Raw genomic sequence first — 27962 nt, forward strand, 5'->3', positions numbered from 1 at the left:
AGGAGCACGGCCGGCCGTAGCTTGGGAAGTAGCGAGGCTAAGGGGGGATGCAGTGCTGTCACCGTCGTACTGGCTTAAACGGTCACATTTACAGACAGAGGCGCTCAGATGAGGTGAAGAAATAAAATACAGTTATATGCTCTTGCAACTTCCCTGGCGGTCAAGGGGTTAAGACTTTGCCTTCCAGGGCAGGGGGTGCTGGTTCCATCCCCAGTCCGGGAGCTAAGAGCCCACAAGCCTGGCAGCCGAAAAAGCAAAACGGAAAACAGAAGCAACATTGTAACAAATTCCATAAAGACCTTAAAAACGGTCCACATGAAAAAAAAAAGAAAATTAAAAAATATCCAATTACATGCTCTTAAAAAAAGCCAACTCTGAAACAAAAACAATAAGGGGAAAATGTTGAAAATACGTAGAGTCAAATGGAGCAGGCCGGTGTGAACAAGGGGGGACGTGTGTTCACAGCCATGTCAGAGAGGAGGGTTCCGGGGAGAAGCCCCCCAGCTGCAGACGGGCATCGCCCACCACAAAGCAGCAGCGTCGGGTCACAGAGACAGGCCGGGGAGCTGGAGGGGGCTGGACACAGAGCACGGAGGACCGTCGAGGTGCTGGGGCCATGGGGACAGTGCGAAGGGCAGACGGGGTCCTGGCTCGGGGTGGCGGAGGGACATACTCGGCTTTAAAGCCCGTGTCCTGGCCCAGCACCTGCCGGGCCCAGTCCCCAGGCAGCGCGGTCAGAGTCCTGGATCCCTCAGCCTTCAGGGGCCTTCTGTGCACAGAATGGTGAAGAGGGTGGCATCCCAGGGCCTGGCACTGAGGATGCCCCTGCGGGGAGCGGGGGCAAGTCCTCGATGGGGTCTGGGGCCGGCGGCTTCGTCCCCTAGCATCTGGGTGGAGGACGCCCCGGAGCCCTCCCCCCGGAGTGATGCTGGGTGGAGGGAGGGAAGGTAGGCAGCTCCCCGCTCTGCGCAGTCTCCCCTGCGAGCTGCCGTTTCAACAGGAGGGAAACGGGGCTGGAGGCCCAGGCCCCGGGATGCAGAGCTAATGACGGCAGAGCCAGGGTTCGGACGTGACCCCCTTCCCAGGCGGGAGAAAGGGCCTGGAGCTGGGCCCATCCTGTCCTTGGGGCCGGGTCGGGGCTCGGGGAGGCCACCGGCCTGGGACCTGGGCTCCACAGGGCAGGTCTGTGTGAGGGTCCAAAGCCATCCAGGGACAGAGGTGCCAGGGAGCCCAGCGAGGGGGTAGGGTCTCCACAGCTCAGCAGCCCTGAGGATCCAGAGTGGGGTGGGGTCACCCAGCTGCCCAGCAGAACCCTGGATGCTGGCCCAGCCCTGGGACCGGGATTCACAATTCACTGGGCCCGGCGCTGCCTGGGCATCTGGTTCTCAGAACCGTGCCCCCCACCCTCCAGCCCCTGCCTCCCCCGGGAGACCTGAGTGTGCGCCCCCAGCTCTAAGGAAATGCAAACGCTCTAAGCTTCCGACCCCAAGCCCCAGCATCCAACATGCTCGGTCAGAAGCCTGCAGCCGGAGCGTGGGTCAGTGTGCAGACGCCCCCAGCACTGCAGTGGAGTGTGGCAGGAGTGCCCCTGCCAGGCTGTGCTCCACCTTCCAAGAAAAGTAACAAAAAACTACAGGCAAACAAAGGGATACATTCAAGTACACAAAATTGAATCTCGTTTGTAGACCTCAGACACCGGGTCCTGGGGGCAGGACACAACAAACACTGGCGGCCCCTTTCCCTGCGCTAGCCCACCCTCTGCCCCACTTCTGGGCACCAGTCCCGCCTCTGGGGTTTTACTACACTTGGCCTGGCCCAGACAGCGACGCCCAGCCTCAGGGGCTAGGAACTCCCATGGATCCACCCTTGCGGGGAATGTGCTGATTACTGATAAACAGGGGAGGTCCTGGCAACAATCACCTGGACCAAAGCCCTCTGTCTTGTGGCGCCCAGGACGGCGGGTCAGGACACACGCACAGGAGCAGCAGGGGAGCGCATCCCTGGGGACCGCGCCATGTGGGCCAGCTGGTGGTTCTGGCCCCTGGTGGCCGTCTGCACTGCGGACCAGTTCCGGGACACAGCGGAGAGGATCATGCAGAGCACGCCTGTCATTGACGGGTAAGCAGCCACCCATGTGACGGGCCCGGGGGTCCGGGCGGGGGGGCGCTAGGGTCGAGGCTCATGTGCCCTTGACCTGAGACAGGAGCTGCCCTGTCTCCAATGGGACTCAGTTTCTCCAACTGCACTATGGCCTTTGCCCTTTGCTGGACTCAGTTTTTTTGTGGGCTCTCTCAGGGCCCCAGAGACTTCAGTACATGAGGGCCTGTGGGGAACGCGGCAGGAAGGAGGTGAATAGTGAGGCCCCCAAGGCCTCAGCAGCTCCCGGGACACCCCACAGCCTGGACCCCTGGGGGCTGGATCCCAGCTCAGAGTGGGGCTGGGGCTGGGGGCTGTTGGGGCCTGGCCCAGGGTCCTGTGTCACAGGAAGTGCAGGTGAGGGTGGCGTCTGCTGTGGCCCTTGGGGGACCCGCTCGTCAAGCCCACCCCTCGCTCCATCCACCTGGGGTGACGCCATCAGGCCTGTGCGCCCGGCTTGACCTCACCGAGGCATCTCATGCTTCAGTGCCCCAGGCCAAGCTCCTGGGTGCCCACTCCCCCTGCCCCTCTTCCAGCCAAGACCCTGGTGACACCTTGTCACTCTCTCCCTGATATCACAGCCAACCTGGCCGCGCCTGCCCCCTTCACTTACCCTCCACCCCCGCCTCTGTGCCTCTGACTGCCCCCTCCTGCCCCTGGCCTGAGGTCAGGTCTCCGCACTGCAGCCAGAGGAAGTCTTGGAGACACAAGTACCAGCCCCTGCCCTTCCAGCTCCAACTCCCACAGAGCTCAGAGCAGTAGCCGGAGCCTTCCAGCGGCCCTCAGGGCCCCTCGACGCTGCAGGCAGGCCTGGCACTGCCCTTGCCGCTCCTGCCCCCAACTCCTCGGGGCTCTCCCAGCCCTGGGAAGGACGCCACCTGTACACACACACTTCCGCCCCACCTGCTCTTTCCCACCGGGTGCTGGGAAAGTTGGGGTACCCACTTGCCCAGGCTTTATGGGACAAAAGCTCTGCAAGAAAAGCAGAGAAAACAGGTGTCTCATCACATAAGACTGGCAGGGAAATGAGGGGCAGCCCTAGATAAGGAGGCGGCCATCAGGGGTCAGAGTGCGGGGGTCAGGGCTCCCTCAGTCCTCCCCTGGTCCCTCCCCTCCCCCTTCTTCCTGGACCTCCCATCCCCCTGCCTGCCTCTGAGGGTCCTCACATGGCTGGGCCTCCTCACAGGCATAGGAAGTTTGCTGCAGAGGCCGCTGTCCTTTGCTCCCATCCGGGAGGCCCTGCTGTCTGGCAGGTCTGGGCTCAGGGACCAGCCATCCCAGGCCAGCAAGGGCAGGTAGAATATGCCAACAAAATGAATGTTCCTTCCTTCCGGGGGACTCAGGGGGGGTGGGCACACGGAGAGGGGCTCCGAGTTTAGGTGCTGGGAGCTGTCCAGATGTCCATGTGAGGGTAAGATGGCTCAAAGAGCCCAGACAGCCAGGAGTACTCAGGAAGCTGGGATTTGGGGAGCTGGGATTATCCAAAGTCTTAGAAAGCCAAGACTAGGCTGACAGAATCAAAACCAGTTAGTATTAGCTACTCCTGTGGGTAAGAGAGACCCAAATAAGTAGCTTCAACAACAGGGAAGTCCGGACGGAGTCCTGGCACGGCATTCCATAATGGTGTGGCCACCATTCCCACAGTTACCTCATGATTTAATATGGCTGCACCAGCTCCAGCCATCACATCTGTAAGCCATAGCTGGCCTAAGTGTGTGTTTGGCTGTCGTTTCTAGCACTTCCCAGCACTCGGAATCCTCCCCTCTCCTCTTTGGGTAGGGTGGCAGGGTCCTCTATCACAGCTGAGGATGCTACCCAGGCCACACAGATAAGGAGGGTAGATCCGTCAGCCTCCAGAACAGACTCCAGGATGTGGTGTTGACCTTAGCGCGGATACCTACAAAGGGAGAACAGGCTGAGGCGAGGAGGGAAGAGCAAAGTGGAGGCAGCTGGAGCGTGGGGCTGGATTTCCTCGAGGGGCAAAGGAGTGAAGTCCTGCTCAGCGCTGCCTTGGGGACAGTGACCAGGGCCAGCCCCCGCCCCAACTCTGCAGTGAGGCAGTGACCTCGCCTCCCTGGAGCTCATCCACCCCTCAGTCAGCAAAGGCGTCCTGACCACCAGCCCATGCCCAGCAGTCAAACCTCACAGCTGGGGCAGGAGCTCTTCAGGAGACCAGGGGCAACTTCCCTCCAGGATCTGGAGCCCTGTGTGGGGCCCAGGGAGCCCTCACTTCCCACCAGGGGCCATGGCCACCTTGCTGTGGAAGAGCCCACCCCAGGGGCCCGGACGACCTAGGCCGTCACGGTGTTAACATTGTCAGTGACCCTCACAAGGCAGCCTCGTGTGTGTGTGTTACAGATGAGGAAACAGACACCAGGGAGGGAGCCAGGGCTGGGGGTGGGAACTAGGTGTGGGCGAGGGTCCTGGGGAGAGTGGGCATGGCTGCTGGGCTGGGGAGGAGGGGTGGATGGGAGGGTCCGCAGTGGGAGCAAAGCCCCCTCCGGCCTGTCCTCACAGCCCCCTTGTCACCAGGCTAGGGATCCGCTGGTCGGCTCCCTGCATGTCCCGGGCGTGTGTGCCCGTTGGCTGGTAAAAGCCAGATGCGGACTGGTGGGCCAGGGCTGGGCCTGAGACTCTGAAATTCTAATCAGCTCCCAGGGGCCGAGGCCCCTGCCGGCACCTGGAGCTTATGGCTCCCAGTGGTCTCTCCCCTTGGGGCTGCTCCTGGATGCAGGGAGGAATGTGCCCCATGGGTCCTGCCCTGGAAGACCCCCAGCAGCTGTTGAGAGCCCTACCTGTCCCCTGCCCCTCGTCCTGCCTGTCTAGTCACCTCCTCTCCTCTACCCACACCTCACCTCCTCCTCTAATGCACTCACCGCCTACCGGCTCCTGGGAGAACTTCAGAGGGCCTGTCCTTTGGAAGCACAGAGGTATCTTCTTGGAAATGGTGCAGGACTGTCCCCAGGGACAGAGGCAGCAGAGGGCCTCTGGGGCCCCAAATCCCTCACTGGTGCCCTGCTCCCATGGCTGCCCCCCAGGGTAGGCCACGCCCCACACTTCCCCACCCTCTCCCTGCAGCAGAAGCATTTCATCTTTTTTTTTTTTTTTTTGCCGTACGCGGGCCTCTCACTGTTGTGGCCTCTCCCATTGCGGAGCACAGGCTCCGGACGCGCAGGCTCAGCGGCCATGGCCCACGGGCCCAGCCCCTCCGCAGCACGTGGGATCTTCCAGGACCAGGGCACAAACCCGCGTCCCCTGCATTGGCAGGCGGACTCTCAACCACTGAGCCACCAGGGAAACCCAGGATTTCATCTTTAATCTGTGAATCTCCCCCAGGCCTGCACTCAGCAACCCCATGTCAACCAGCCTTGTTCGTGGAGATTGTTTCAACTCCAAGCTCCCCCGACCTCCACGATTTTGAAGCCAAGCCGGCATCTGCCCTCCCTCTCCCCCCAGTGAAAGGCTCCGGGAGGGAAGACCTGTTCACTTAGGGCTCAGCTCAGTTGCCTGGCCTGGGGGTGCGGCCAGCTGAGAAGCTCACCTGTGCTCAGGTGTGCTCAGATGACAGCAGTCACCCTGCGACCTCCCTAGTCTTCGGCCCATGAGAAGAGGAGCTGGAGAAGGGACAGCCTGCCCGGGAGGCAGCTCGGGGGGCCCGGGTCCAAGGGGCCATCCTGACCTGCCCCTGACCCCTCCGCCTGGCCCCTCCAGGCACAATGACCTGCCCTGGCAGCTGCTGAAACTGTTCAACAATCAGCTTCAGGACCCGAGGGCCAACCTGACCAGCCTGGTCCACACGCACACCAACATCCCCAAGCTGAGGGCTGGCTTTGTGGGTGCCCAGGTATGGTCGGGCCCGGAGCCTGAGGCGCTGGAGCCCATCACCTCCTCTCTTGCTGCCCCTCCCTGGTGGCGGCGTACTGCCCCGGGGCCTTAGAGGGGACTCCGATAGCCACTCAGGCTGCGGGGAGGGCTTCTGTGGCTGGAGGGAAGCCAGAGCTCGTGTGCCTGGGGCCCAGCTCCTGAGCTCCCAGCGCCTACCCCCGTGACCCCCCCCAGTTCTGGTCTGCGTACACGCCCTGCGACACCCAGAACAAGGATGCCGTGAAGAGGACGCTGGAGCAGATCGACGTCATCCACCGCATGTGCTGGTTGTACCCCGAGACCTTCCTGTGTGTCACCGACAGCACAGGTGGGTGCCGGCGCCCACCAGCCCTGGTCCTGAGCAGGGGCTGCTGCGCCGCTCTGCGGTTTGCTTCATGTGGAAGCCAGTCCCCACACCCGACACCCAGGCACACGTGTCGCCCGGTGCCCACTGCCCCTGGCTGGGCTCTCCTTGCAGGCATCCGGCAGGCCTTCCGGGAGGGAAAGGTGGCCAGTCTGGTCGGCGTGGAGGGCGGCCACTCCATCGACAGCAGCCTGGGCGTCCTGCGGGCGCTCTACCACCTGGGCATGCGGTACCTGACTCTCACCCACAGCTGCAACACGCCCTGGTGAGCAGCCCCGGGGGGCCGGGCGGGCGGGAGGGTCTCAGAGCAGGGACAGCCCCAGCACCTGTCTCTCCTTCTGAGGGTCCTGAGGTGGGTGGGCCCGGGCAACCACTCTGCCCCTCGGGCGCCTGCCCTCTGCTCTCCCAGGGCCGACAACTGGCTGGTGGACACGGGAGTGGACGAGGCCCGCAGCCAAGGCCTGTCACTCTTTGGGCAGGTGAGTGGGGGGGCGGGGCCTCGGTCACCCTCAGAGGACCCGGCATGTCACCTGTTTCCTCAACTGTGAGATGGGCCAGCAGCACGGGCCTTCCACTGGAACCCACTGGTCATTAGAGTGGCCTCCAGTCTTTCAGCCCCTGAAGGGCTTGTTAACACCTGGCCAGTGCCCTTCCCCACACCTGGACTTCCCAGGCGGCCGCCAGAAACCTTAGAAGGTCGTGTGAACCCAAGCGTGCACGGCACAGCCTGTCTGGTCCCAGGGTGCTGGCTGAGACCCTCCAGGCTGTGCGGGTCCCCTGAGCCCCGTCCCCCCTCAGAGTGTTGTGAAGGAGATGAACCGACTGGGCATCATCATCGACTTGGCCCACGCGTCCATGGCCACCATGAAGGCCGTGCTGCAGCTGTCCAAGGCCCCCGTGGTCTTCAGCCACTCCTCGGCCTACAGTGTGTGCCAGCACCGGCGCAACGTGCCCGACGACGTGCTCCAGCTGGTGGTGAGAGGCTGGGCCGGGGCCGTCCGCTCCTGGGCTGGCCCCCGCGGCCTGGCCGCCCTGCCCACGGTGCCGCCCTCTCTCCCGAGCAGAAGCAGACGGGCAGCCTGGTGATGGTGAACTTCTACAGTGACTACGTTTCCTGCAGAGCGGAGGCCAACTTGTCCCAAGTGGCAGGTGGGCGGGGCTGAGCGGCCGGGCCTCCGGGCCGGGGCCTCTCGCAGGGCCCTCACGTGCCGCCTCTCCGCAGATCACCTGGACCACATCAAGAAGGTGGCGGGGGCCGGAGCCGTGGGCTTGGGTGGGGACTACGATGGTGTGTCCAGGTGAGGCGAGACCCCCCCTCCACGTGGTGTGAGGGGCGGGGTGGGGGCGCCCAGGCCCTGCCCCCTGGGATGCAGAGCCTGGCTTTCTCCACCCGCATCTCAGGCTTCCCTCGGGGCTTAAGGACGTGTCCAAGTATCCAGACCTGGCCGCCGAGCTGCTGAGGAGACAGTGGACCGAGGCAGAGGTCAAGGGCGTCCTGGCAGACAACCTGCTGAGGGTCTTCGAGGCGGTGGAGCAGGTGAGGGGCCTCGCACTCCCTGCGCCACCGACCACCTCCTGCCCTCAGGCAGGCAGCTGACCTGCATCTTTCCCCAGGCGAGCAGTCACACACAGGCTCCCGGCGAGGAGCCCATCCCCTTGGGCCAGCTGGAGGCCTCCTGCAGGACCAGCTACGGCTACTCAGGGGCCCCCAGCCTCCACCTCCAGCCGGGGACCCTGCTGGCCTCCCTTGCACTCCTCGTCCTCTGCCCGTGTTGCCTCTGACGCCCTGGGTGCTAGAACGGCAGCGACTCCCCGTGCGCTCAGACTGGCCTGTCCTGGGCAGGCACCTGCGCTCCCCTGGGCAACACAAAACACAGGCACGGCGGGACCCTCAATAAAGTCGCCGATCCTTTGAGTCTCGTGTCATCAGCACCCTGGCCCTGGAGGGGGCTCCTGGCTGGACACCAGACACAGGAGTGCCTGAGTCCTGAAGGTCAGGGCCAGAGGGGTCAGGGTCTGAGAGGCTTTGCGTGGATGTTGCTGGAGGGTCTTTAAAATAACACACAGTCCAGGCTCCGGCTGCCACCTCCCCACGCACATCTGTACACAGGTGCGTGCACACACACAGACATGCACACGTGTGCACACCTGCACCCCATATCCTCATACCGGTGCACACCCATGCTCTCACATATACACACCCACACACACTCACACACGCTTGTGCCCCCGGCCCACCCCTTGGGCCAGCCTCTCTTGGCAAACAGGAAAGCAGGGTCCGGAGCAGGGAGGAACCCAGCCCTGCAGGGTTTCCTCACACACCATGAACAAGGACCCTGCAGGGCAGGGCTCTGCCCAAGGGGGGCTCAGTAGCGTTCCCCCTGCCACCGGTCATCCGGTGCATGTGTCTTGAGATGAATAACTTGGTGACAGACCCTGGACAAGCCCCCCAACGCATCCCTGCTGGCCCCTTTCCAGGCCAGAGTCCCTGAGGATGCCCCTCTGCGCCATTACCCACCGGTGCCTGCCAGCCTGGGCCGTGGGAGCCAGCGAGGGCCTCTGGGCTGGGGCCCTGCCTCTCTCTCCCAGCAGGCACTCTCTCCAGGGATACCTAAAGCCACCAGCAGGGACATTGTGGGTATTTGCTGATCACTTAGGATCAGTTTAACGTTAAAGGAGAAGAAAGGGTTTCTGTCCTGAGTTGGCTGAATCCTGCCCAGCACGCCTGCCTGCCATGGCTGGCTGATTTATCAGGGCTGGAGGGCCCCCTGGTGGGCTGCAGGCGGGCATGCCTAGGTTTGCTAACTGGGAGGGATTTTCCCATAAGAAACGCTGTAATATTCGTCTGAAATAATCTTAACCACGTTAGAATCACACCAGAGGCCACACCTCAAGTGCCATCCTCAGAATCTGGTTCTGGGGACCCTTCTGCTCACCCCTCATTCACCCTGGGAGACACAGGCCTGCAGGCCTTTCCTGGGGGTCCTGGTAAGGGGCTCCAGGGAGGTGGGTGCCACACCCGGGCCCACCCAGCAGCGTGGAGTCTGCTCAGGAGCCCCTGGAGGGCTGTCTCCCCAGGCAGGGCCCACATCAGCGATTCTCCAACCAGGCAACAAGCAGCCCCAGGCCCTGTTCAAACCCAGATGTGCTCGGAGGGGACAAGGGGGACCCAGAGCCACAGGTGGTCACTCTGACAGGCGGGCTGGGCACAAGGGGCATGGACCCCACTGTGGTTCCGACTCTACAACCCTGGCCATGGATCACACGCCCCAAAAAACTGATCAAGACCATCCAGGCTGCGAAGCACCAGCGTGAAACACAAGGCAAATAATCTAACAGAGACGACACATCGAGGGGCCTGGCAAGGCCTGCGACAAACCCAGTCCTCTGGTGGGTAAGGGCGTCTCTCGGGGGTGGGGGCAGCCAGCAGTGCCGAAACTAGAGCTCTGTGTGGGGAGCAGGGGCTGAGAACCTGAAAACGGGGTTTTCCCTGCCCAAGGAGTAACCCAGAGGGGGAGGCCTGACAAGTGCAAACCTGTGGTTCCCGTGCCCACGGGGTATGTGTGTGTGTGCGTATCTGCTGGTGTGTGTCCGGACGTAGTTTCTGGTGCACACAGTGGGGTGCCCGGACGTAGTTCCCGTGAGCACAAAGGGGGGCCCACAGACGTGCTTCGTGTGAGCGGTGGGTTGTGGGGAAGGTGACCGGACGTAGTTTCTGGTGCACATAGGGTGGTGCACCAACATGGTTCCGGCACTCACAGAGGGGGCGCGCTGACGTGGCTCACATGTCCAGAGAGGGGCGCACCGATGTGGTTTCCGGTGCACACAGCGGGGTGACCAGACGTGGTTCCCGTGAGTACAGAGGGGCGCCCGGTGGTAGTTTCTGGGGGCACATAGGGGTGCGCACGGATGCAGTTTCTGGTGCACACAGCGGGGCACAGGGACTTGGTTTCTGGTGCACACATAGGTTGCCCGGAAGCGGTTTCTGGGGCACACGGGGTGGGGGGCTCCCAGACGCGGTTTCTGGGGCACACGGGGTGGGGGGCGCCCGGACGCAGTTCCCACGAGCACACCGGTGCAGACCCACTGGCCTCGAGACCGTCCCGGTCACGTAGAGAAATGGGAGGGCCTGTGCCACATTCGGGGCTGGAGGGACCACAGGGTAATAACGTGAGGGCGGTTTCCTGATTTGGTTGGTTCTACGGTAACTAGGTTGATGTGAGGGAAGCTCCTACACGGAAGTATACAGAAGTTGTGTACTTGGTTTGCAGCTGTTACATAAGTTTAAAAGTATTTCAAGGTAAAATTGTAGAGGAACTGTGGATCTGATTCGGCCTCACCGAGCAGGGCCTGGGAATCCCACTCCTCACAGCACCCCACCTGCCCTCCTTCAGGAACCCGTCAGCCTCCTACTGGCGGGCTGGACCGCAAGCCGACCGGCCCCTTAAGGCCCCCACCCCACCCCAGGCCACTAAAGCAAAGATGGAGACAGTTCTCAGGCATCAACCTCTTTATTCACAACAGCATTTCAGGAAAAGGCAAACTTCGCCTGCTGCCCTTTGATGCAGTGTGGCCTCTGCCCCCAGCAGGCGTCTCCGTGGAGCTCTGCACCCCCTGGGGACCTTCTCTGAACCCCCGGCACGTGGGAGCCCCAAGGGATGATGGCCAGGGAGTAAGGCGAGGTCGGCATCACAGAAGAGAAACCAGGTGGCTCTTGAACCCCATTCTCTCCGGCCTCACACCACAGTCCAGAGCCCCAGGCAGCCCACAGCACAACTTACTGTACAGAGCACCCAAGGGCTCCAAGTCCAGGAAGAATCAAACGCAGAGAGCCAGGGAAAGTTCTCCCACATTTCTGTCCATGAGAGCCAGTGCTGTGAGGACAGACGGCCAGCCAGAGGCCTCTGGTCAGCACCGACAAGCAGTGCTTTCCAGCTGACGCTAGGGAGGGGTTCATACCAAATGCTCCCGATCTACTTGCTCCTTCTTTTTGGCAAAAAAAAAAAAAAAAAAAAAAAATCCCTGGAAACTTCAGGAAAACGAAGTAAACTTCAGTCACTGGAGAAAACAGAAAAGTGCAGCCTGTCTGAAGCTCCTCTCAGGCCAGCCCAGCAAGGCGTCAGAAGCACTGCCACTGCTGCCCCACTGAGGGCGGCTGTCCCATCAGCCACTCCAGCTTCAAGGTCAACAGCGTGAGCCCACAAGGCAGCGAGAGCCAGATGGGGGAGGCACCCCATCATTTATAGTGACAGGAGCAAAGCATCCCACCCAGAAGGGGGAGGCGCCTGCTCCTTGGCTGGGAGGGGCCTCAGCGTAGACTCTGGCTTCCTAGAGGAGACCCCGCAGGGCCCGAGCCCTCCAGAGGCGCAGGGGAGAGAGGATGCAGACCCCCAGGGGCCCGCTGGACTGGGAGCTAGGCGCCTTACACTGGGGAGCCCGAGCGGGGCCCATGCAGCTGGCAGGACCAGGTTCTAAATGGAGTGGGGGGGCCTCCAGGGGTCCCTAGCAACAGCCTGCAGCCCTGACCCCCACTGGCTGACCACTCCCAGTGCATCTGCCATCACATGGAGTGTGAAAGCCCCCATATCGACGTGGCAGCCACCAGCCAGTCCCTGGGGGTTTCTCAGTGGTGGTGGACGGGGGGGAGCCTGCAGATCGCCCAGCTGGTGGCCCGGAGTCACAGAAATTACCCACAGAAGTCAGAAGTTTGTGCAAACTCGCCCAGCCGGACACAGACCCACACCCGTGCTCAGAGAAGAGGCAGAGTCCCAGGCCTGGCAGGTGAGAGGGGGAGAGCAGTGGGGAGGGGGCAGAGGCGGGCTTCCTAGCCCTTCCCCTATGAGGCCGGGATGGAGCGTGCTGCCGCTGGGCTCCGCTAATTCCTCAGGGCGGCCAACCTGCAAACGACAACAGGATTCCCTGAGGCCCGGCAATGGTTCCACGCCGGCTTTCCCAGGCCCTTTTCCAGGCCGGCGTAGTCCTGTCCCCCGCCTTCTAGGGGGAGCTATAGACGGTGAGCAGGGTCTGAACGAGAGGCGGGGACTGAGCTGCTCCTGGGCCTGCAGGCACCGAGGCCGGGGTTTCTGCGTCCCTCCCAAGCTCCCGCCCAGCACGCTGCCCGCCCAGCACAGGTGCCCCTGGCCCACCTCCGAGACAGCTGGTCCTCCTGGCTGCGCAAGGAGCTCTCGCCCACGGCAGAGGCGCCCTCGGGCAGCTGGCTGAGCTGGTCCAGGACCTCTAGGCCATTCTCCTCGGCGATTTGCATGATGAGGCTGTCCACCTGCTCCTGTGGTGTGGTCAGCGTGGTGGCCGAGCTCATGGAGTCCTCCATCACCTGGGGGTCGTGTGCCGGCCGGTCAGGGCTTCCTGTGGCTCCCTCCCCCCGCCAGCCCCCTTGTGGCGCTCTCTCCAGCGCACTCCCTCTGGCGTGCCGGTCCTGGGGCACAGCTGCCTGCACGGGCACCCATCCCCGGCCCCAGGCCCCCCTCTCCCCTGCTGGACCTCTGCAGGCCGGTCTGGACTCCCCACGAGGAGCCAGGTTCCCGGGAGGGGAAGGGGCCACACGCCTGGCCGTCACCCGCACACCCGGGCCCTGGGCCGACGTACCGACGTGTGCACGTCCAGGTTCTGCACCTGCTGCTCAAATCTGTCCATCACCGCAGAGACCTTCTGCAGGTCCATGGTGCTGAGGGCCCGGTCCAGGGCTTTGGTCACCTGCGCCATGTTCTTGGTCACCTGGCAGAGGCGGGAGTGAGGAGGCAGGCAGGGCCTCAGGGCCCCCGCACCCCCGCCCCCGGCATGGCATGTCCCCAGATGGCGCCGTCAATGGAAGGACGGACACTGGAGAGAGGCTTCAGGGTGCGTCTTCCGCTCTAGCACCGCCCTTACCGTAGGGAGGGAATGCCGGCCTGATCGCTTGCGCCAGGCCACCCCCTCGACTCTGCCAGCAGGAGCCGGCCCCGGGCACGTGGCGCCCGGCCTAGCACTCACCCCCTTCATGGTCACGGCCGTCTGCACCTTGGAGGCCACGGCATCCACGCGGGACGCCATGCGGAGCCAGTTCACACCTTCGTTCTTCTTGCGAATGGCGTTCTCGGCGTACACCCGCGCACACTCCACATTCTTCTGCTGAAGGGCCTGAAATGCAGGGGGAGATGCCAGCTGGGGCCCAGCCCCGGCCAGTCCTGGGGTGCCGTCTGCTGCTGTGGGGCGGCCCCTTCTCAGCCTCTCCGCAGGGTTTCTCATCAGAAGTGTCTCAGGAGTGAGGGTGTCCAGGGGCAGGGCCCCCAACCAGCCCTCAGAGAAAGTCAGACAAGAGAGCCGGGCTCAGGAAAACACGGCCACCTTTCCAGGCCTCTCCACTCCCACCGACACACTCAGCTGCCCTCACATGACATAGCTCCGCCTGGAAGCAGCAGAGCTTGAAAAGCCGGCGCAGGCGATGCTGATTCCAAAGGATCACGACTATAGCGGTGACGTGGCTTCAGACTGGGATGTCAGCTGCATTCTCTTTCTGCCCTGGGAGCCTCAGTCTGGCTGAGGAGTCATCCAAACCCAGCACCCCAGGAGCTACTCTAGCCGCTAACCAGCTGTAAGAAAGCCCCCCCACGGAGAGCACAGCAACCCCAGGAGCCTCCAGCCCTGCCCCGCCCCACAGAGGGGTTCGGCCTCTGCCCAGGCCCGAGGAGCACAGGACCCACAGGAGGAAAGGCCCGGCCCGGCGGCAGCGCCTGCACTCACCTTCTTCACCTTGGCCTGCTCTGCCTTGGAGTCCTTCTCCGCCTTCTTGGCCAGCTTCTCCAGCTGCTTTGCAGTGAACTGACGGACAGGAGGCCGGGTCACCACCCGGCCTACCCCCCATTCTGCTCCCCGCCCTCCTGGGCTGTAAGTTCGTTCCGAGGGCGGACATCACTGATCCCTCATGACTGCTGCCTCTGCTGGACAATCCGCTGCCCACTAGGACGTCGGTGCCCGTCCGTGCGCTTGTGCCCCCTCTACACAGCCCAGCTCCCAGCGGCCTCAGCCCCTCCTTCCACCAGCCTGAAGCACGGCGCACCGGCTCCCTGTTCCACGGGTCAGCAGCTGGGGGCACACTGAGAAACTGCCCACAGGCCTTGGCCAGCGTCACACAGATGCTGCCACCGTAAACCCCTCCCTCTTTGACAGAGAGTCAGGTGCTGCAGACACACGCGCGCGCTCATGAATGAGGCCAAATGATCTGCTTCCGCTCAGCCCAAGACAAGCTAGCACACCACCTCCCTGACCCCTCGGTCATCAGTCTGGCTGAGCACGATCCTGAGTGTGACTCACACCATCTGTCCCCACTGACAACCAGCAGGCCGGGATGGGGTGAAGGGCCACTCAGTACATACCTTCAGCTGGAACAGGGTATCTGCAAAGAGAGGAGATGGTTTGAGGATTTTAAGAAATGTGAGAAGCAACGCTCCTAACCAGCTGGTGGGGGCACTACGACCCTCCTGGACGTGAAGAGCTGGAACAGAACTGGGGCCTTCAGGGAGGCCTACTCACACAAGCTCTGCCCCTCCTTAGCCTCCCTGACTCTCCAATTCAGGAAAACACCAGCTGACCAGCTGACCTTAAGGGTTAGCGTGCGGGGGAATGTCATGGGTGCAGCGTGTGGCCCATGGTGAAAACTCGAGATGGTCTGTAATCAGTGCAGCTTTACAAAGGACCCTTGGGAGTCCTCCCCAATTTAATGAGGTTTAGTACTTGAGAGTCTATTCTTTACGGATAAAAACAGCAGGGCGATGACTCTTACGCCATAAAAGAGCTGGCCCACAGAGACCGCTCTCCGTGGGAGCTGCCATTTCTGAGCCATCGAATCAGGCTCAGGTGCCCCCCTACCCTCAATGAGGAACTGGAGACCTGTGTGTGTTACTGGCTAAGTCCCTCGGTCTCTGAACTTGCTGCTCACTTGCCCAAACTCAAGAGCTCGGTAGATTCTGCTTCATCTTAAAACTATCTCAGTGTATATCCCATTCCTAAATTGGGGGAATGATTTCTGAAAGGGTGTACCACACTAGCCCGGAATGAAGAAACGAAGTCCTGCAACCAGAATTCAGGACCACAAAGGTATGTGAAGGCTCCCAGCTGCGAGCCCAGTGGAGCTCCGTGCAGCTCTCACCTGTCACTGCGGGCCCTAGTCAAGGCCAGAGCTGTCTGCATCTCTGGAGAAACAGGTGGCAGGCAGTGTGCTCACTGCCGGGAAAGAGAGGCTGGGCTGGGTGTGGCCCAGACTTGAGTGGGAAGGACAGACTCTGAAGGGCAAAACCTAACCCCAGAGAAAAGGGACACGGGCAAAACAGAATTCCCTGGAGAGCTGAAGCCGAGTGAACCGTGAGGCAAAACCCAACGTGCGCGCGCGCGTGGGGTGGGGGTATAGCTGTTCATCTTCTCTCTGAGGCAATCTGCATAGGATTTCCTTCATGACAATAACATTGCACAGCCTTTCTACCACACTAGCACTTAAATATCCTGGCAAATGTCGGTATCTTCATTTTATCACTGATGCTTCCTGTTCTGGAGGAGAGCAGGGCAGAGGGCCCTGAGGGGGTGCTGCAGGCAGTGGAGGACCAGGCCTCCTGGGGCCTGTGCCTGCACGGACTCCTCAACCTGTTTTCCCATCTGCAGAATGGGCGCATACGGTTCCTATCTCAAGAGCTGTTGTTCCTGTACATAGTGAGGGCTTTCTGCCAGAGCTCTTCTTATTTCTCTTAGCGGTGTTCTGGGGGCAGTGGTGCAACTGTCTCCTTTTCGGGTGCCCTCTGACCCGGCATCCCAAGGCCCCCAAAGGCCGATGTCCCTCACCAGTACCGCAGGGGCAGGTGGGGCAGGGGCAGACGGTAGCTGAGGAGGGCCGGGGAGGGGGGTCGGGGATCAGGGAAGGGGATTGGAGTCCTGGGTCGAGGCCCCGGGGTCGAGGTCGGGGTCCTGGGTCCCGGGGTATGGTGTCGGGGATCGGGGTCCCGGGTGGAGGCCCCGGGATCCGGTACCGGGGATCGGGGCCCAGGGTCCGGGATCGAGGCCAGGGGCACCCGCCTGAGCCCCGCCCACGGGAGAGGCGGCCCCGCCCTGCGCGGCCCCGGAGGGCGGCGGCCTCTCACCGTCCATGGCCGGTCCGGCAGCGGCAGCCCTGGCAGAGGCGGAAGGACTGGATCTCCCGGCGGCGTCAACCGAACCGACCGGCGCGGGCTGGCGGGCTGGAGAGCAGGTACTGCCGGGTCGCCGCTGCTTCCGGCGGCCGGGAGCTCTCGCGAGAGGACGGGTTGGTATCGCGGGCGGTGGCGTTGCCGTGGCGACCGCGCGGGCCAGGGAGGCGGCGGCCGGGCCTTTCGTGAGTCAGTGGGCTGGGCTCCCACTGAGGTGCAGGGTCCGCGCCTGCGTCGCGGGGCAGTCACCTATGGGACTTTCCAAAAGCAAACACAAACTCCGGAAAGGTAAAGGGCCGCCGCCCCGCAGTCTCCCCGGCGCGGCCCCGCCCCCACAAATCCTCCTGCGCCGGGTCCTCTCTGATGATCTTGCCTCGGGGACCTTTTCATCCGGGGAATATCCACGTGTAGGGAAATGGACTGACCCAAGTCTTTCACGCTATCTTATTTCATTCCGGACCAAAGCAGGCAACTGAAGAAGGATGGAATCCTTTGCCCTAGACTCAGTAAAATATAGGTCTAATTAATTACCCATATATTTCAGGTGAGGAGCCAAAGTCGGGGCGCACCTGTTCAATCCCAGAGGCTACGGAAAGGCCGGTGGACAGGCCTTCACAAGAGTCTGAGAAGCCTCTAGACACCAAGCCTGCAGAGAGCTTCCATGAGAAGAAAGGGGCAGCCAAGCGGCAGTGGCCTTCATCTGAAGTGGAAGGTAGGACACACCCAGGAGGGTACAGAACCTGAGGTGCGTTTGGGGATGGGGCGCACAGGAGCCTGTGGTGGGATGCTAGTAGCAGGGGGCGTGCCCTAACGGTGGAGGGGGTTTTAGGACCTTTAGTATCAGAGTTCTAGTTGGAAGATGTAATAAGTTTAGTCAAGGTTTAGGTGAGTTCCCACGTGGTAGATGCGGAACACACAGTCAAGAGGGCTAAGCAGTGCGCAGATCCCAAGCAGGCCTGCTGTCCTCCCGAGGGCTGGACGCCTTTGGCCCCAGTGTCGTTCCTTCGGCATTCCACAGACTGGGACAGAGCCTGGGAAGCTCCTCGCCTGCGGAGCACGGTCCCATGGGAGCCCTCTGCCTGGCCACAGAGATCACGGAGGGGATAGGATGTTGGTGAAACAGCTGGGCAGAGTTACTCACCGTAACAGCCTTTGGGTGTGGGTCGGGGTTGAAGCCACAGAAGCAGCAGAATGTGAAGTCTTTCGTCAGTTTTATCATGTGGGTCGTGGAAACGGAATTGTTAGGTAATTAAACCAAGGGAGGAACGATGGGGTTTGTGTCTCCAGAACAGAGGCCTCTCACAGGCCCATTGCTGTAACTGGGTAGGAACCAGTGAGGCTGCGGCAGCGGGAATTGCCGAGTGATAGGGTGTGAGGGCAAAGCAGGGAGCCATGCCCGTAGGCTTCGGTGACTGTGAGGACGCATGGCCGGTGGGTCAGACAAGGAAGGGCAGGATGGATGCCCGCCTGGCAGGGGAGAGGAGCTGGGCACAGACAGCTTCAGATCGAGCCCCCTGGGGGTCATCAAGGGTAGGAAACGTTTGAGATGAGGGCGCTTGCCTTGGGGGCAAGGCCTGGACTTCAGATCCCAACTTAAGAGCCCTTACTTGAGGGCTGAAGAGTGCAGGAAGGGCCAGAGTCCTAGGGGGGACGTTTGGAAAACTGCTACTAGTCTGTCGGGAGGCTTTTGGCTGTCAGTCACAGAAAAGCCATCCAGACACAGCTTTAGTGCTGAGGGGCTCGGTACCCCCCAAACAGAGGAGAGGTCAGAGGTAGGGCCCTCGGCGTGGCAGCATCAAGAGCTGTGTGTCTACACTCTGCCATCCTCTGTGTCCACGGTCCGCAGAGGGCTGGACGGCTCTTGGTGTCACACACGTGGGACTGCGTCTAGTTTGTGAGAGGCGTTACTTCTTGCTTCGTGTCAGCAAGGAGAATCTTCCCCCAGAAGCCTTGTGTGCCCGGTGTCTCCAGGATGGGCTGGACCTCTGCCAGCAAGGGAAGGTGTGGGCAGGGGACTCCACCAACAGTGTGTGTCATACTCTCACTTCGGGGGTGGAGTGAGGATGGAGTTTCAAGAAAGCGAGTGGAGACTGCAGTCACAAGGAATGTGCCGCCCTGTGTACGACGCCCGAAAGCATGATGCGAGTGAAAGAAGCCAGATATAGATTCCTATTCCATTTATATGAAAAGTCCTGCAAAGGCAAATCCATATGGAGGGAAGCCTGGGCTAAGGGTGGGCACAGGGATCGGTCACAAGAGGGCACAAGGGCCCTTTTGAGGGTGATGGAAGTAGTCTCAAAACTGAATCAATGGTTGCCCAACTTTGAGAGTTTACTGAATTCCATTTAATTGCATGCTTTAAACAGGTAAATTTTGTGGTATTTAAATTGCACTGAAGAAAGCTGTTAAGAAAGGAGAACCAGTTGGCAGTGTTGGGTGCTGCAGCGAGGTGGAGTAAACTCAGAGAAGGCCGTCGGATGAGACCAGCAGCTGGTCTTGCTGGCCTTGCAGAGAGAGGCACTGGGAGTCGGGAGTGAGGACAGGACCTGGTCTGCCAGGAGCAACACCTCAAGTAGGGCAGGAGCATCTTCTCTTCCACATTCTGGTTTTAAAGCTGAGGAATTCCCCTATTAGATTTGGGAAAGTGACAACTTTCGGAAGTCACGTTTCTTTAAGTCATCCTAATACCATAAAAGCCTCAGAGAAATAGAAAGGTCAACAAGTCAAAAATTCTGTGTGTTATACAATTAAAAAAGTAGGTTTTACTACTGTTGGGTAGAAATCGGAAAATGATTGCTGGGCTGGGGCCGGGGCAGGCTAGCTGACTGGAACAGGGCCCGTGGGAGCTTTGTGGGGTGGAGGAAAGTTCTGCATCTCGTTTGCGTGATGACACGGGTGCGTACAGTTGTGGAAAACTCTCCCGCTGAACAGTAGGGACCCTGCGTTTTGTCCAGTGTGAGTTATGCCGTGGAAAACATGGAATACGCATGAGTCCTTGTCTCTTAGAGCCGCACCCGAAGTATTTTAAGGGCAAATGGACGCGCTGGGTGGGGATTTGCTGCCACGGGAAGGGGTGCACCTGTCTCTGCAGGTGCTACAGCCCCTCTCAGCCCACGGGTCCTGTGGTGTGACCTGGGGGTCTAACGTCCCATCTCCAAACCTCTGAAGGCCTGACACTCTCCTGTAACCAGTGGAGTGGTGGAAGTGACTTGTGGGCTGGGCGGCCTGGCCGGGCTCACGGGAACGCTGGCTGTGCTGGGAGCCACCGTGCTGGGAAGTGCTCGGCTGCTGGGCAGGCCACAGGGGAGCCGCAGCCCGCGGTCCTGATCTCGCAGCCCGTCCAGCCCAGGTGCCGGGCTTGTGACGAGCTTGTCGTGACTCCAGCCCCAGGCTTGGAGTCTCCCTAGCCGAGCCACTGCACAGCATGTAGCAGCCCTGCGAGTGGACATCCACGTGTCCAGCCCAGCTGAGCCTTCAGAAACCATCTGACTGCAGCCCCTGGGAAACCACAGGTGATAAGTGCAGTGGAACCTTTCCTGAATTCCTGAGCCATAAAACGGTAAGAAAATGGTGGTTTCAAGCTGCTGAGGTCTGGGGTGAGTCACTGCTCAGCAGCAGTGACCAGCACACAGGGTAAGAGCTGGAGTGAGGTCAGCTTTGCCTGCGGTTTATGAGGACTTCGGCAGTTGGGTGATGGGTTGTATTGTACTATTCCCACTGCTTCTGTCTGTGCTTCAAATTTCGCATTACAGAATCCACAAACATACATTATACAGACCAAACACCACAAGCTGGCAGTCAGCCAATTCCAAAAACGCTGCAGGTTCTTCTGAAAAAAGAACTCTGATTTTTCTACAAATAAATGACTTGCAAAAAAGGTGGTGTCTTGGGCTTCCCTGGTGGCGCAGTGGTTGACAGTCTGCCTGCCGATGCAGGGGACACGGGTTCGTGCCCCGGTCCGGGAAGATCCCACATGCCACGGAGCGGCTGGGCCCGTGAGCCATGGCCACTGAGCCTGCACGTCTGGAGCCTGTGCTCCGCAACAGGAGAGGCCACAACGGTGAGAGGCCAGCGTACCGCAAAAAAAAACAAAAGAAAGAAAAAAAAAAACAACAAATACCATGGGCTGGGGGGCTTAAACAACAGACTTTGTTTCTCCTCGTTCTGGAGGCTGGGGAGGCCCTCAGTCTGGCTGTACTCCTGTGAGAACCCCTCCCTGGCCCGCAGACAGCTGCCCGATTGCTGTGTCCTCACGTGGCCATGGCCTCATCTAAACCTGATTAATTCCCAAAGGCCCCACTTCTAAATACCAGCACACTGGGGACTAGGCCTTCAACATATGAATTCGGGGGATACAGACTTTCAGTCACAGCAGAGAGGACTGTTAGAAGGAGCCTTGGGAGACCTATGAGCAAAAAGCAGTGTGTGGGTCTGGGCTAAGTCATTCTGGAGAGAATCCAGTTGGGTATTAGGTGATAACAAAGAATTGACGGTAATATCCTGAGATGTGACAGTGCTGTTGTGGTTATGCTAAGAGGTATCCTCATCTGATAGAAGTACTGCATTTCTTGTTTGTTTGTGTGTTTGGTTGTTTATACAGCAGGTTCTTATTAGTCATCAATTTTATACACATCAGTGTATACATGTCAGTCCCAATCGCCCAATTCAGCACACCACCATCCCCACCCCCCCGCAGCTTTCCCCCCTTGGTGTCCATACGTTTGTTCTCTACATCTGTGTCTCAACTTCTGCCCTGCAAACCGGTTCATCTGTACCATGTTTCTAGGTTCCACATACATGCGTTAATATACGATATTTGTTTTTCTCTTTCTGAAGAAGTACTGCATTTTTTTTTTTTTTGCGGTACGCGGGCCTCTCACCGTTGTGGCCTCTCCTGTTGCAGAGCACAGGCTCCAGACGCGCAGGCTCAGCGGCCATGGCTCACGGGCCCAGCCGCTCCGCGGCATGTAGGATCTTCCGGGACCGGGGCACGAACCCGTGTCCCCTGCATCAGCAGGTGGACTCTCAACCACTGCGCCACCAGGGAAGCCCAAAGTACTGCATTTTTAACTGTCAAAAAATATGCTGAAGAAAGCCAATTTCAAAAGGTCACATGCTGTACGATTTTATTCATGTAACATTCTCCAAATGACAAAATGATACAGATAAGAACAGACTAGGGACTGCCAGGGGTTAGGGATGGCGGGGGCCGGGGGTGTGACTTTTAAAGTATAGCATGAACGTGATCGTTGTGATGCTGGAGCAGTCCTGTGTCTGGATCGTGGTGGTGGTGACATGTGATCACATGGCACAGAACACACACTGTGCCACACTGAGCCTTATTCTACTACAGTTACTTATGGTGCTACCACTGAGGGAGAAGGGACGGAGGTACGGGGATCTCTCTGGACGGAGGTACGGGGATCTCTCTGGACTACTTTTGCAACTTTCTCTGAATTTATAATATTAAAGTAAAATGTTTTAAAATACATCAGGGACATCCCTGGTGGCACCGTGGTTAAGAAACCGCCTGCCAATGCCGGGGACACGGGTTCGAGCCCCGGTCTGGGAGGATCCCACATGCCGCAGAGCAACTAAACCCGTGAGCCACAACTACTGAGCCTGCACTCTAGAGCCCGCGAGCCACAACTACTGAGCCTGCGAGCCACAACTACTGAGCCCGTGTGCCACAACTACTGAAGCCCACACTCCTAGAGCCTGTGCTCCACAACAAGAGAAGCCACTGCAATGAGAAGCCCACATAGTGCAACGAAGACTAGACCCCACTCCCCGCAACTAGACAAAGTCTGTGTGCAGCAAAGAAGACCCAATGCAGCCAAAAATAAATTTTTTAAAAAAGATGATTCTTTAAAAATAAATAAATAAATAAAAATACATCAGAAATTATAATAATTAAAATAACATGATTCCCATATAAGAATAGCAGGTCAATGAAATAGAAAACATGGACAAGAGTATGTGTGTATGAACATTATGTATGTTTATATATAATCAGAGTACAATACAACTGGCACCAAAAGTAAGTGGGAAAAGGAAGGATTATATAATAAATTGTGCTAGAAAAAGGGCGTAACGTTTTAAGAGAAAACGTAAGCTGGATTGTAACCTCCTGCTATATGCTCTGATAAACTCCAGATGGTTTAAGAGTGGATATAAAAAGTGATTACATGTACATCAACTATACTTAAATTTTTTAAAAAGGTAGACTTACCATCAGCTGATACAGGTGACTCAAGGGCAGAGGGAAAGAACGTCTAGAACCATCTTCCAGATGCCAGTGTGTGGTCATCTAAAAAAAATTTCCTTGCTGGAAAAAAGTGGCTGCAAAAAATAAGACGTAAATTTTATTCTGATTCCTCAAAGCAAAGATATTACAGAGCAATGTTGAAGGATTTGACTACATTAAAATGTAAAACATCTCCCTAAGCCCTCTATAAACAAATGTAAAACAAATGGTAAGCTCAAAAAGTATTTGCAACAAAAACGAGAGGCCAGAGAATAACATGATAGACGGAGAGCCTGGACACACTGTTGGTGGAAGTCAGACTCCTTCCTGAAGGCAGTGTGGTAGCGTGGAAGGCAGCATTCCAGAGCCCCATCACTGCCCTCTGAACAAGGCTGTAAGAGCCTCTCCCTTACATGTGGGCAGAGCCTGTGAGTAGGAATGGGCTGGGCTCCTGGGATCAGGGTAGTAACCCGTTGGTTTTGACTTAATCAAAATGGAGCTTCTCCTGAGCACGCCTGACCTCATCAGAGAAGCCTTTGAAAAAGGTGAAAGTGTCAGAGACGTGGCTGTGAAGAAGTCAGCTCCCATGATGTGAGAGCCGCCAGCCAGCAAGGAAAGGGGCTTCGTCCTTGGCACACAAAGAAAGGAACTCTGCCTACAACCTGAGTGGCCGTGGAAGGTCCCCAGGTCCAGATGAGGGCGCGGCCGGGCCGACAGCTGGATTGTAGCTTAGACTCCAGACACGTGGAGCCCAAGGTGATGTGTGCGCTGTTTTAAGTTGGCCACTAAAATGAGGTAACTTATTAGGCAGTAATTGAAAAATAGTACACGTCCTGTGTATTAAGAACCCTAAAAGGATTCATGTTTCTTATTTTATTTTTACTTTTTATATTTATTTAATTTTTGTTTTTATTTTTGACTCTGTCAGGTCTTAGTTGCGACACGTGGGATCTTCGCGGTGGCATGTGGGCTCTTTTGTTGCGGCACGCGGGCTTCTCTCTAGTTGTGGTGCACGGGTTCCAGGGTGCATGGGCTCTGTAGTTTGCAGCACGTGGGCTTAGTTGCCCCACGGCATGTGGGATCTTAGTTCCCCGGCCAGGGCTCGAACCCGTGTCCCCTGCACTGGCAGGCAGACCCCCAACCACTGTGCCACCAGGGAAGCCCAGAAGGCGGATTCTTTACCACTGGACCACCAGGGAAGTCCCAAAAGATTCATGTTTCTTTTTTTCAATAAATTTATTTATTTATATTTGGCTGTGTCGGGTGTTCGTTGGTGCGTGCGGGCTTCCTCTAGTTGCAGCGAGAGGGGGCTACTCTTCATTGCGGTGTGCGGGCTTCTCATTGCGGTGGCTTCTCTTGTTGCGGAGCACGGGCTCTAGGCGTGCGGGCTTCAGTAGTTGCAGCACGCAGGCTCAGTAGTTGTGGCTTACGGGCTCTAGAGCACAGGCTCAGTAGTTGTGGTGCATGGGCTTAGTTGCTCCACGTTATGTAGGAACTTCCCGGACCAGGGATCGAACCCGTGTCCCTTGCACTGGCAGGCAGACCCCCAACCACTCCGCCACCAGGGAAGCCCAGAAGGCAGATTCTTTACCACTGGACCACCAGGGAAGTCCCCAAAGATTCATGTTTCTAAATGAAGAAGCTTTAAACCTCTGAGGAAGATAAAAGGAGTCTTGTTTTGGATTAGAAAGTCTCAGTAACATAAAGTCGTTAATTCTCCCTGATTCTAACAAATCAGTATGACCCCAAACAAAAGAGCACAGGTCGATTTGGGAGCCAGACCAAATTATCCCAAAGGTCACCTAAGAGGATAAAAATGTAAGAATGGCAGGAAACATCTGGAAAAGCAGAGGGATTGAGTCCTCTGACATGGAAGTGTGTCTCACAGTGGTGAACACATAGCACAGCATGCTTGCATGGGGTCCCAGAGAAGTGCCATGTTGCAGACATGGGGGAAAGACGGATGTTCCCCGAGTGCTGGGGCAACTCAGTCGACAACTGAGAAAACAAACAGTTAAACGTGGAAAGTAAAACTATGAAAGTATGAAATGGAAATGAGTAAATGTTTTTATAAGTTTGGAGCAGGGGATGCCTTTTCCAGTCTGACAAACTCTAAAAGCCATTAAGGAATAGGTGGATGAATCTGTTGCAGAAAGCAACAAAGGAAGCTAAAAGCCAGGAGCTACTTGTAGTATAAGTCACTAAGGGTGAATTTCCCAAATATAAAAAAGCTCACCAAAGAAAAAAAAGTCAATCTAGAAAATGCGGAATGACATGCATTCACAGGAGGATACGTGCCACGGGCCCATGAACGAGTGACAACGAGATGAGATGCTCAGCCTCCCCATGGCGGGGGTGCCCAAAGCTCAGGGAAGCTGGCGGTGACCGGTGACCAGCGGGGGCGGAGTCAGCACTTCCACTGTCAGTGTAACCTGGGAAAAGGTTTAGAAAAGTGAGAAGCAGGAGAGTGTGGAGGAAAGTTCTGCTGATAGCCTCCTAGAGGAAAGATAAATTTATATAATCTTTTGGCTGCACAAGGTCTTTTTTTAAATAAATGTATTTATTTTGTTTATTTATTTTTCGCTGTGTTGGGTCCTCGTTGCTGCACGCAGGCTTCAGTAGTTGTGGCACAGGGGCTCAGTAGTTGCGGCACACAAGCTCTAGAGCACAGGCTCAGTAGTTGTGGCTCCCGGGCTTAGTTGCTCCGCGGCATGTGGGATCTTCCCAGACCAGGACTCGAACCCGTGTCCCCTGCACTGGCAGGCGGATTCTTAACCACTGCGCCACCAGGGAAGTCCTGCACGGGGTCTTAGTTGAGGCACATGGGATCTTTGTTGCAGCATGTGGACTCTTAGTTGCAGCATGTGGGATCTAGTTCCCTGACCAGGGATTGAACCTGGGCCCCCTGCATCGGGAGCGTGGAGTCTTAGCCACTGGACCACCAGGCAAGTCCCAAAATTGATATAATCGTTATGGAAAACAGTTTGACAATATTTGCCAAAATTTTCCTAGTAACTTACCTGGCAGATAAACCTCCACAAGTGTATAAATACATAAATGCAGGAATGTTCATTGCAGCATTGTCCAAAGAAGAAAATTGGAAATAACCTAAATTATGTTCATCAAGGGGAGCTGGTTACGCACATGATGGGCCCCCGACAGTGAACTGCAGGCTGCCGTGGAGGAGGGGCCGCACCTGTGTGGATGTGGGGCTCAGCCTACAGCGTGGTCACTGCAACACTCAGCCTTGCACAGCGTGATCCCAGCTGCACATGTCGTGTGCGTATGAAGTGTCCACAAGGAGAAGCGTCATTCCATGTGCAGTCTCTAACCAACATGTATTATTTTTATTTTTAAATTATTTTTTTAACTGTATTTTTTTATACAGCAGGTTCTTATTAGTTATCTATTTTATGCATATTAGTGTATATATGTCAATCCCAGTCTCCCGATCCATCCCACCCCCCATCACTTTCCCCCCTTTAACCAACATGTATTATTTTTAAATTAAATATTCATAACCTTTTAAGTAGTCTTAACATATAAAAATGCTTGTGTAAATCAACATGAAAAAATGATCTCAATTTAAGTTAAATTCAAAAGGGACTTCCCTGGTGGCACAGTGGTTAAGAATCCGCCTGCCAAAAAAAAAAAAAAGAATCTGCCTGCCAACGCAAGGGACGCAGGTTCAAATCCTGGTCCGGGAAGATCCCACGTGCCACGGAGCAACTAAGCCCACGAGCCACAACTACTGAGCCTGTGTTCTAGAGCCCGTGTGCCACAACTACTGAGCCCCTGTGCCACAACTACTGAAGCCTGCACGCCTAGAGCCCGTGCTCTGCAACAAGAGAAGCCACCGCAATGGGAAGCCCATGCACCGCAACGAAGAGTAGCCCCCGCTCACCACAACTAGAGAAAGCCCACGTGCAGCAACAAAGACCCAACACGGCAAAAAATAAATTAAATAAATAAATTTAAAAAAATAAATTAAATCCAAAATACGATGAAATGCACATTTGGCTTAATGATAAAAATGAAAAGAAAGGATACTGTCAGTGCTCAGTGCAGGCCGTGGGCCATCGGCAGCGGGTTAGAACGACTGAAGCCATGCTTGCAGCGCTGAAGGTTGAGGTGGCTCTGGACCCGACCGCCTGGGACCCGGCGTCTCCCTCTCCCACCAGCCCTGGGCATGTGACTGAACCAACCCTCTGTGCCTCAGTTCCTTCGTCTGTAAAACGTAGGTCTTAAGAGGACCTATCTCAGAAACGTGCAGTTGTTATTCTAGGGCTCAGAGCAACATCTAGCACAGGACGGGCACCTGTTCATCCCCCGTATAGCTGAGTTCCTGGGGTATTCAGTGTTCTAAGTCTGTGGAGTACACGTGTGTGCACACGGGGACACACAGGCCTGAACGGAGGGAGCAGGCCGGGAAGTGAGGCGGTGGAGGCAGCGAAGGGGCTTCCGCTTTTGTACTTTGTAACGTTTCACACGTCCCATGTGTTCCTGGTAATCCTGACAAGTTTGAGAAAACGCTGTGGCGTCCATTTCTAGAGCGCCCTGCCTGATGAAGCTCTGTGCAGAGAATCCTTTGCACACTGTGTGTCTGAACCTTCACCTCTGGGGCAGACCCTGCCTTTCCCAGGTCTCGCTCCTGCGTCTGTCACCCCGGCTGCCCGGCAGCTCAGGCTTTCCACGGGGACGGTGCGGGTGTCTGTCCGTTCCCCTCCTGGAAGGAGGCCTCCAGGGTCACCACTGCGTGGCTGCGTTGCCGGTTGGTGTAAGCTTTGGAATGTTCACTTACGGTTTTGACTGCTTTCAACCTCACCCATTTCTTTTCCTGAGCCACGAACCTAATTCCTTTGCTCTGGCCCTAACACAGACATTGTCTGTTTTACAGAAGAGTTTTTCCACAGACTTATGAAATACCCGGATGTTTCCTTCCTTCTAGAGAAACCTGATGTAAATTCAGAAGAGAAGAAATTTGCCATCCCCCAGATTGTCATCACCACAGCCTCAAAAGAGACTCTGATCAGCTACGGTTCCACAGGAATGGAGGAGCAGAGGACCATTCGGGAAAGGGCTGAACCGGGCCCCTTCTACCGACACAGGAACCCCAGTACGGTAGACGCCTATAATTCACAGACCAAAGAATAAACAGGCACCCCAGTAGCTGCAGTCACTC

The 27962-nt window shown here is 57.6% G+C and overlaps 3 protein-coding genes across 4 annotated transcripts; 2 read left to right on the forward strand and 1 right to left on the reverse strand.

Annotated features, from left to right (window-relative positions):
- The first annotated feature begins 1880 nt into the window (after nt 1–1880).
- On the forward strand, nt 1881–8252 carry DPEP1 (dipeptidase 1). Its single transcript, XM_022582816.2, has 10 exons — nt 1881–2118; nt 5848–5980; nt 6196–6328; nt 6479–6629; nt 6774–6843; nt 7163–7339; nt 7429–7513; nt 7587–7662; nt 7766–7901; nt 7979–8252. The coding sequence occupies exons 1-10, from the start codon at nt 2015–2017 to the stop codon at nt 8144–8146; spliced, it is 1233 nt and encodes a 410-aa protein (XP_022438524.1). The 5' UTR covers nt 1881–2014; the 3' UTR covers nt 8147–8252.
- Nucleotides 8253–12117: 3865 nt separating this feature from the next.
- Nucleotides 12118–16648, reverse strand: CHMP1A (charged multivesicular body protein 1A). Of its 2 annotated transcripts, XM_022582875.3 has the most exons (7): nt 16489–16648; nt 14737–14756; nt 14105–14182; nt 13355–13501; nt 12971–13099; nt 12511–12698; nt 12118–12261 (listed from the first exon to the last, which is right to left on the reverse strand). In XM_022582875.3, the coding sequence occupies exons 1-7, from the start codon at nt 16493–16495 to the stop codon at nt 12240–12242; spliced, it is 591 nt and encodes a 196-aa protein (XP_022438583.1). In that variant the 5' UTR covers nt 16496–16648; the 3' UTR covers nt 12118–12239. The 2 variants fall into 2 exon arrangements, with proteins under 2 accessions (XP_022438583.1, XP_089759594.1); XM_089903468.1 differs by lacking the exons at nt 14105–14182; nt 14737–14756; nt 16489–16648 and having other exon boundaries at nt 13355–14083.
- On the forward strand, nt 16394–27949 carry SPATA33 (spermatogenesis associated 33). The gene is made up of 3 exons (XM_089903467.1): nt 16394–16821; nt 17078–17245; nt 27729–27949. The coding sequence occupies exons 1-3, from the start codon at nt 16494–16496 to the stop codon at nt 27932–27934; spliced, it is 702 nt and encodes a 233-aa protein (XP_089759593.1). The 5' UTR covers nt 16394–16493; the 3' UTR covers nt 27935–27949.
- The last annotated feature ends 13 nt before the right edge of the window (nt 27950–27962 follow it).

This window comes from Delphinapterus leucas, chromosome 20 (genome assembly GCF_059928025.1).
Source record: "Delphinapterus leucas isolate spDelLeu-1000000601 "Yukka" chromosome 20, BTC_Dleu_Yukka2, whole genome shotgun sequence".
NCBI classification, from domain to species: Eukaryota; Metazoa; Chordata; class Mammalia; order Artiodactyla; family Monodontidae; genus Delphinapterus; species Delphinapterus leucas.

What these genes read in the sequence shown, in the direction of transcription:
- DPEP1 (XM_022582816.2), top strand. Translation starts at nt 2,015, where the DNA reads ATGTGGGCCAGCTGGTGGTTCTGGCCCCTGGTGGCCGTCTGCACTGCG. An exon ending in GTGTGTCACCGACAGCACAG is followed by an intron (nt 6,329 to 6,478) that starts GTGGGTGCCGGC and finishes CTCTCCTTGCAG; the next exon opens with GCATCCGGCAGGCCTTCCGG. An exon ending in GACTACGATGGTGTGTCCAG is followed by an intron (nt 7,663 to 7,765) that starts GTGAGGCGAGAC and finishes CCCGCATCTCAG; the next exon opens with GCTTCCCTCGGGGCTTAAGG.
- CHMP1A (XM_089903468.1), bottom strand. Translation starts at nt 13,609, where the DNA reads ATGAGAAACCCTGCGGAGAGGCTGAGAAGGGGCCGCCCCACAGCAGCA. An exon ending in ACCTGGACGTGCACACGTCG is followed by an intron (nt 12,699 to 12,970) that starts GTACGTCGGCCC and finishes CACGACCCCCAG; the next exon opens with GTGATGGAGGACTCCATGAG. An exon ending in GAGGACCAGCTGTCTCGGAG is followed by an intron (nt 12,262 to 12,510) that starts GTGGGCCAGGGG and finishes TGTCGTTTGCAG; the next exon opens with GTTGGCCGCCCTGAGGAATT.
- SPATA33 (XM_089903467.1), top strand. Translation starts at nt 16,494, where the DNA reads ATGGCCGGTCCGGCAGCGGCAGCCCTGGCAGAGGCGGAAGGACTGGAT. An exon ending in CAAACACAAACTCCGGAAAG is followed by an intron (nt 16,822 to 17,077) that starts GTAAAGGGCCGC and finishes CATATATTTCAG; the next exon opens with GTGAGGAGCCAAAGTCGGGG. An exon ending in GCCTTCATCTGAAGTGGAAG is followed by an intron (nt 17,246 to 27,728) that starts GTAGGACACACC and finishes CCTTCCTTCTAG; the next exon opens with AGAAACCTGATGTAAATTCA.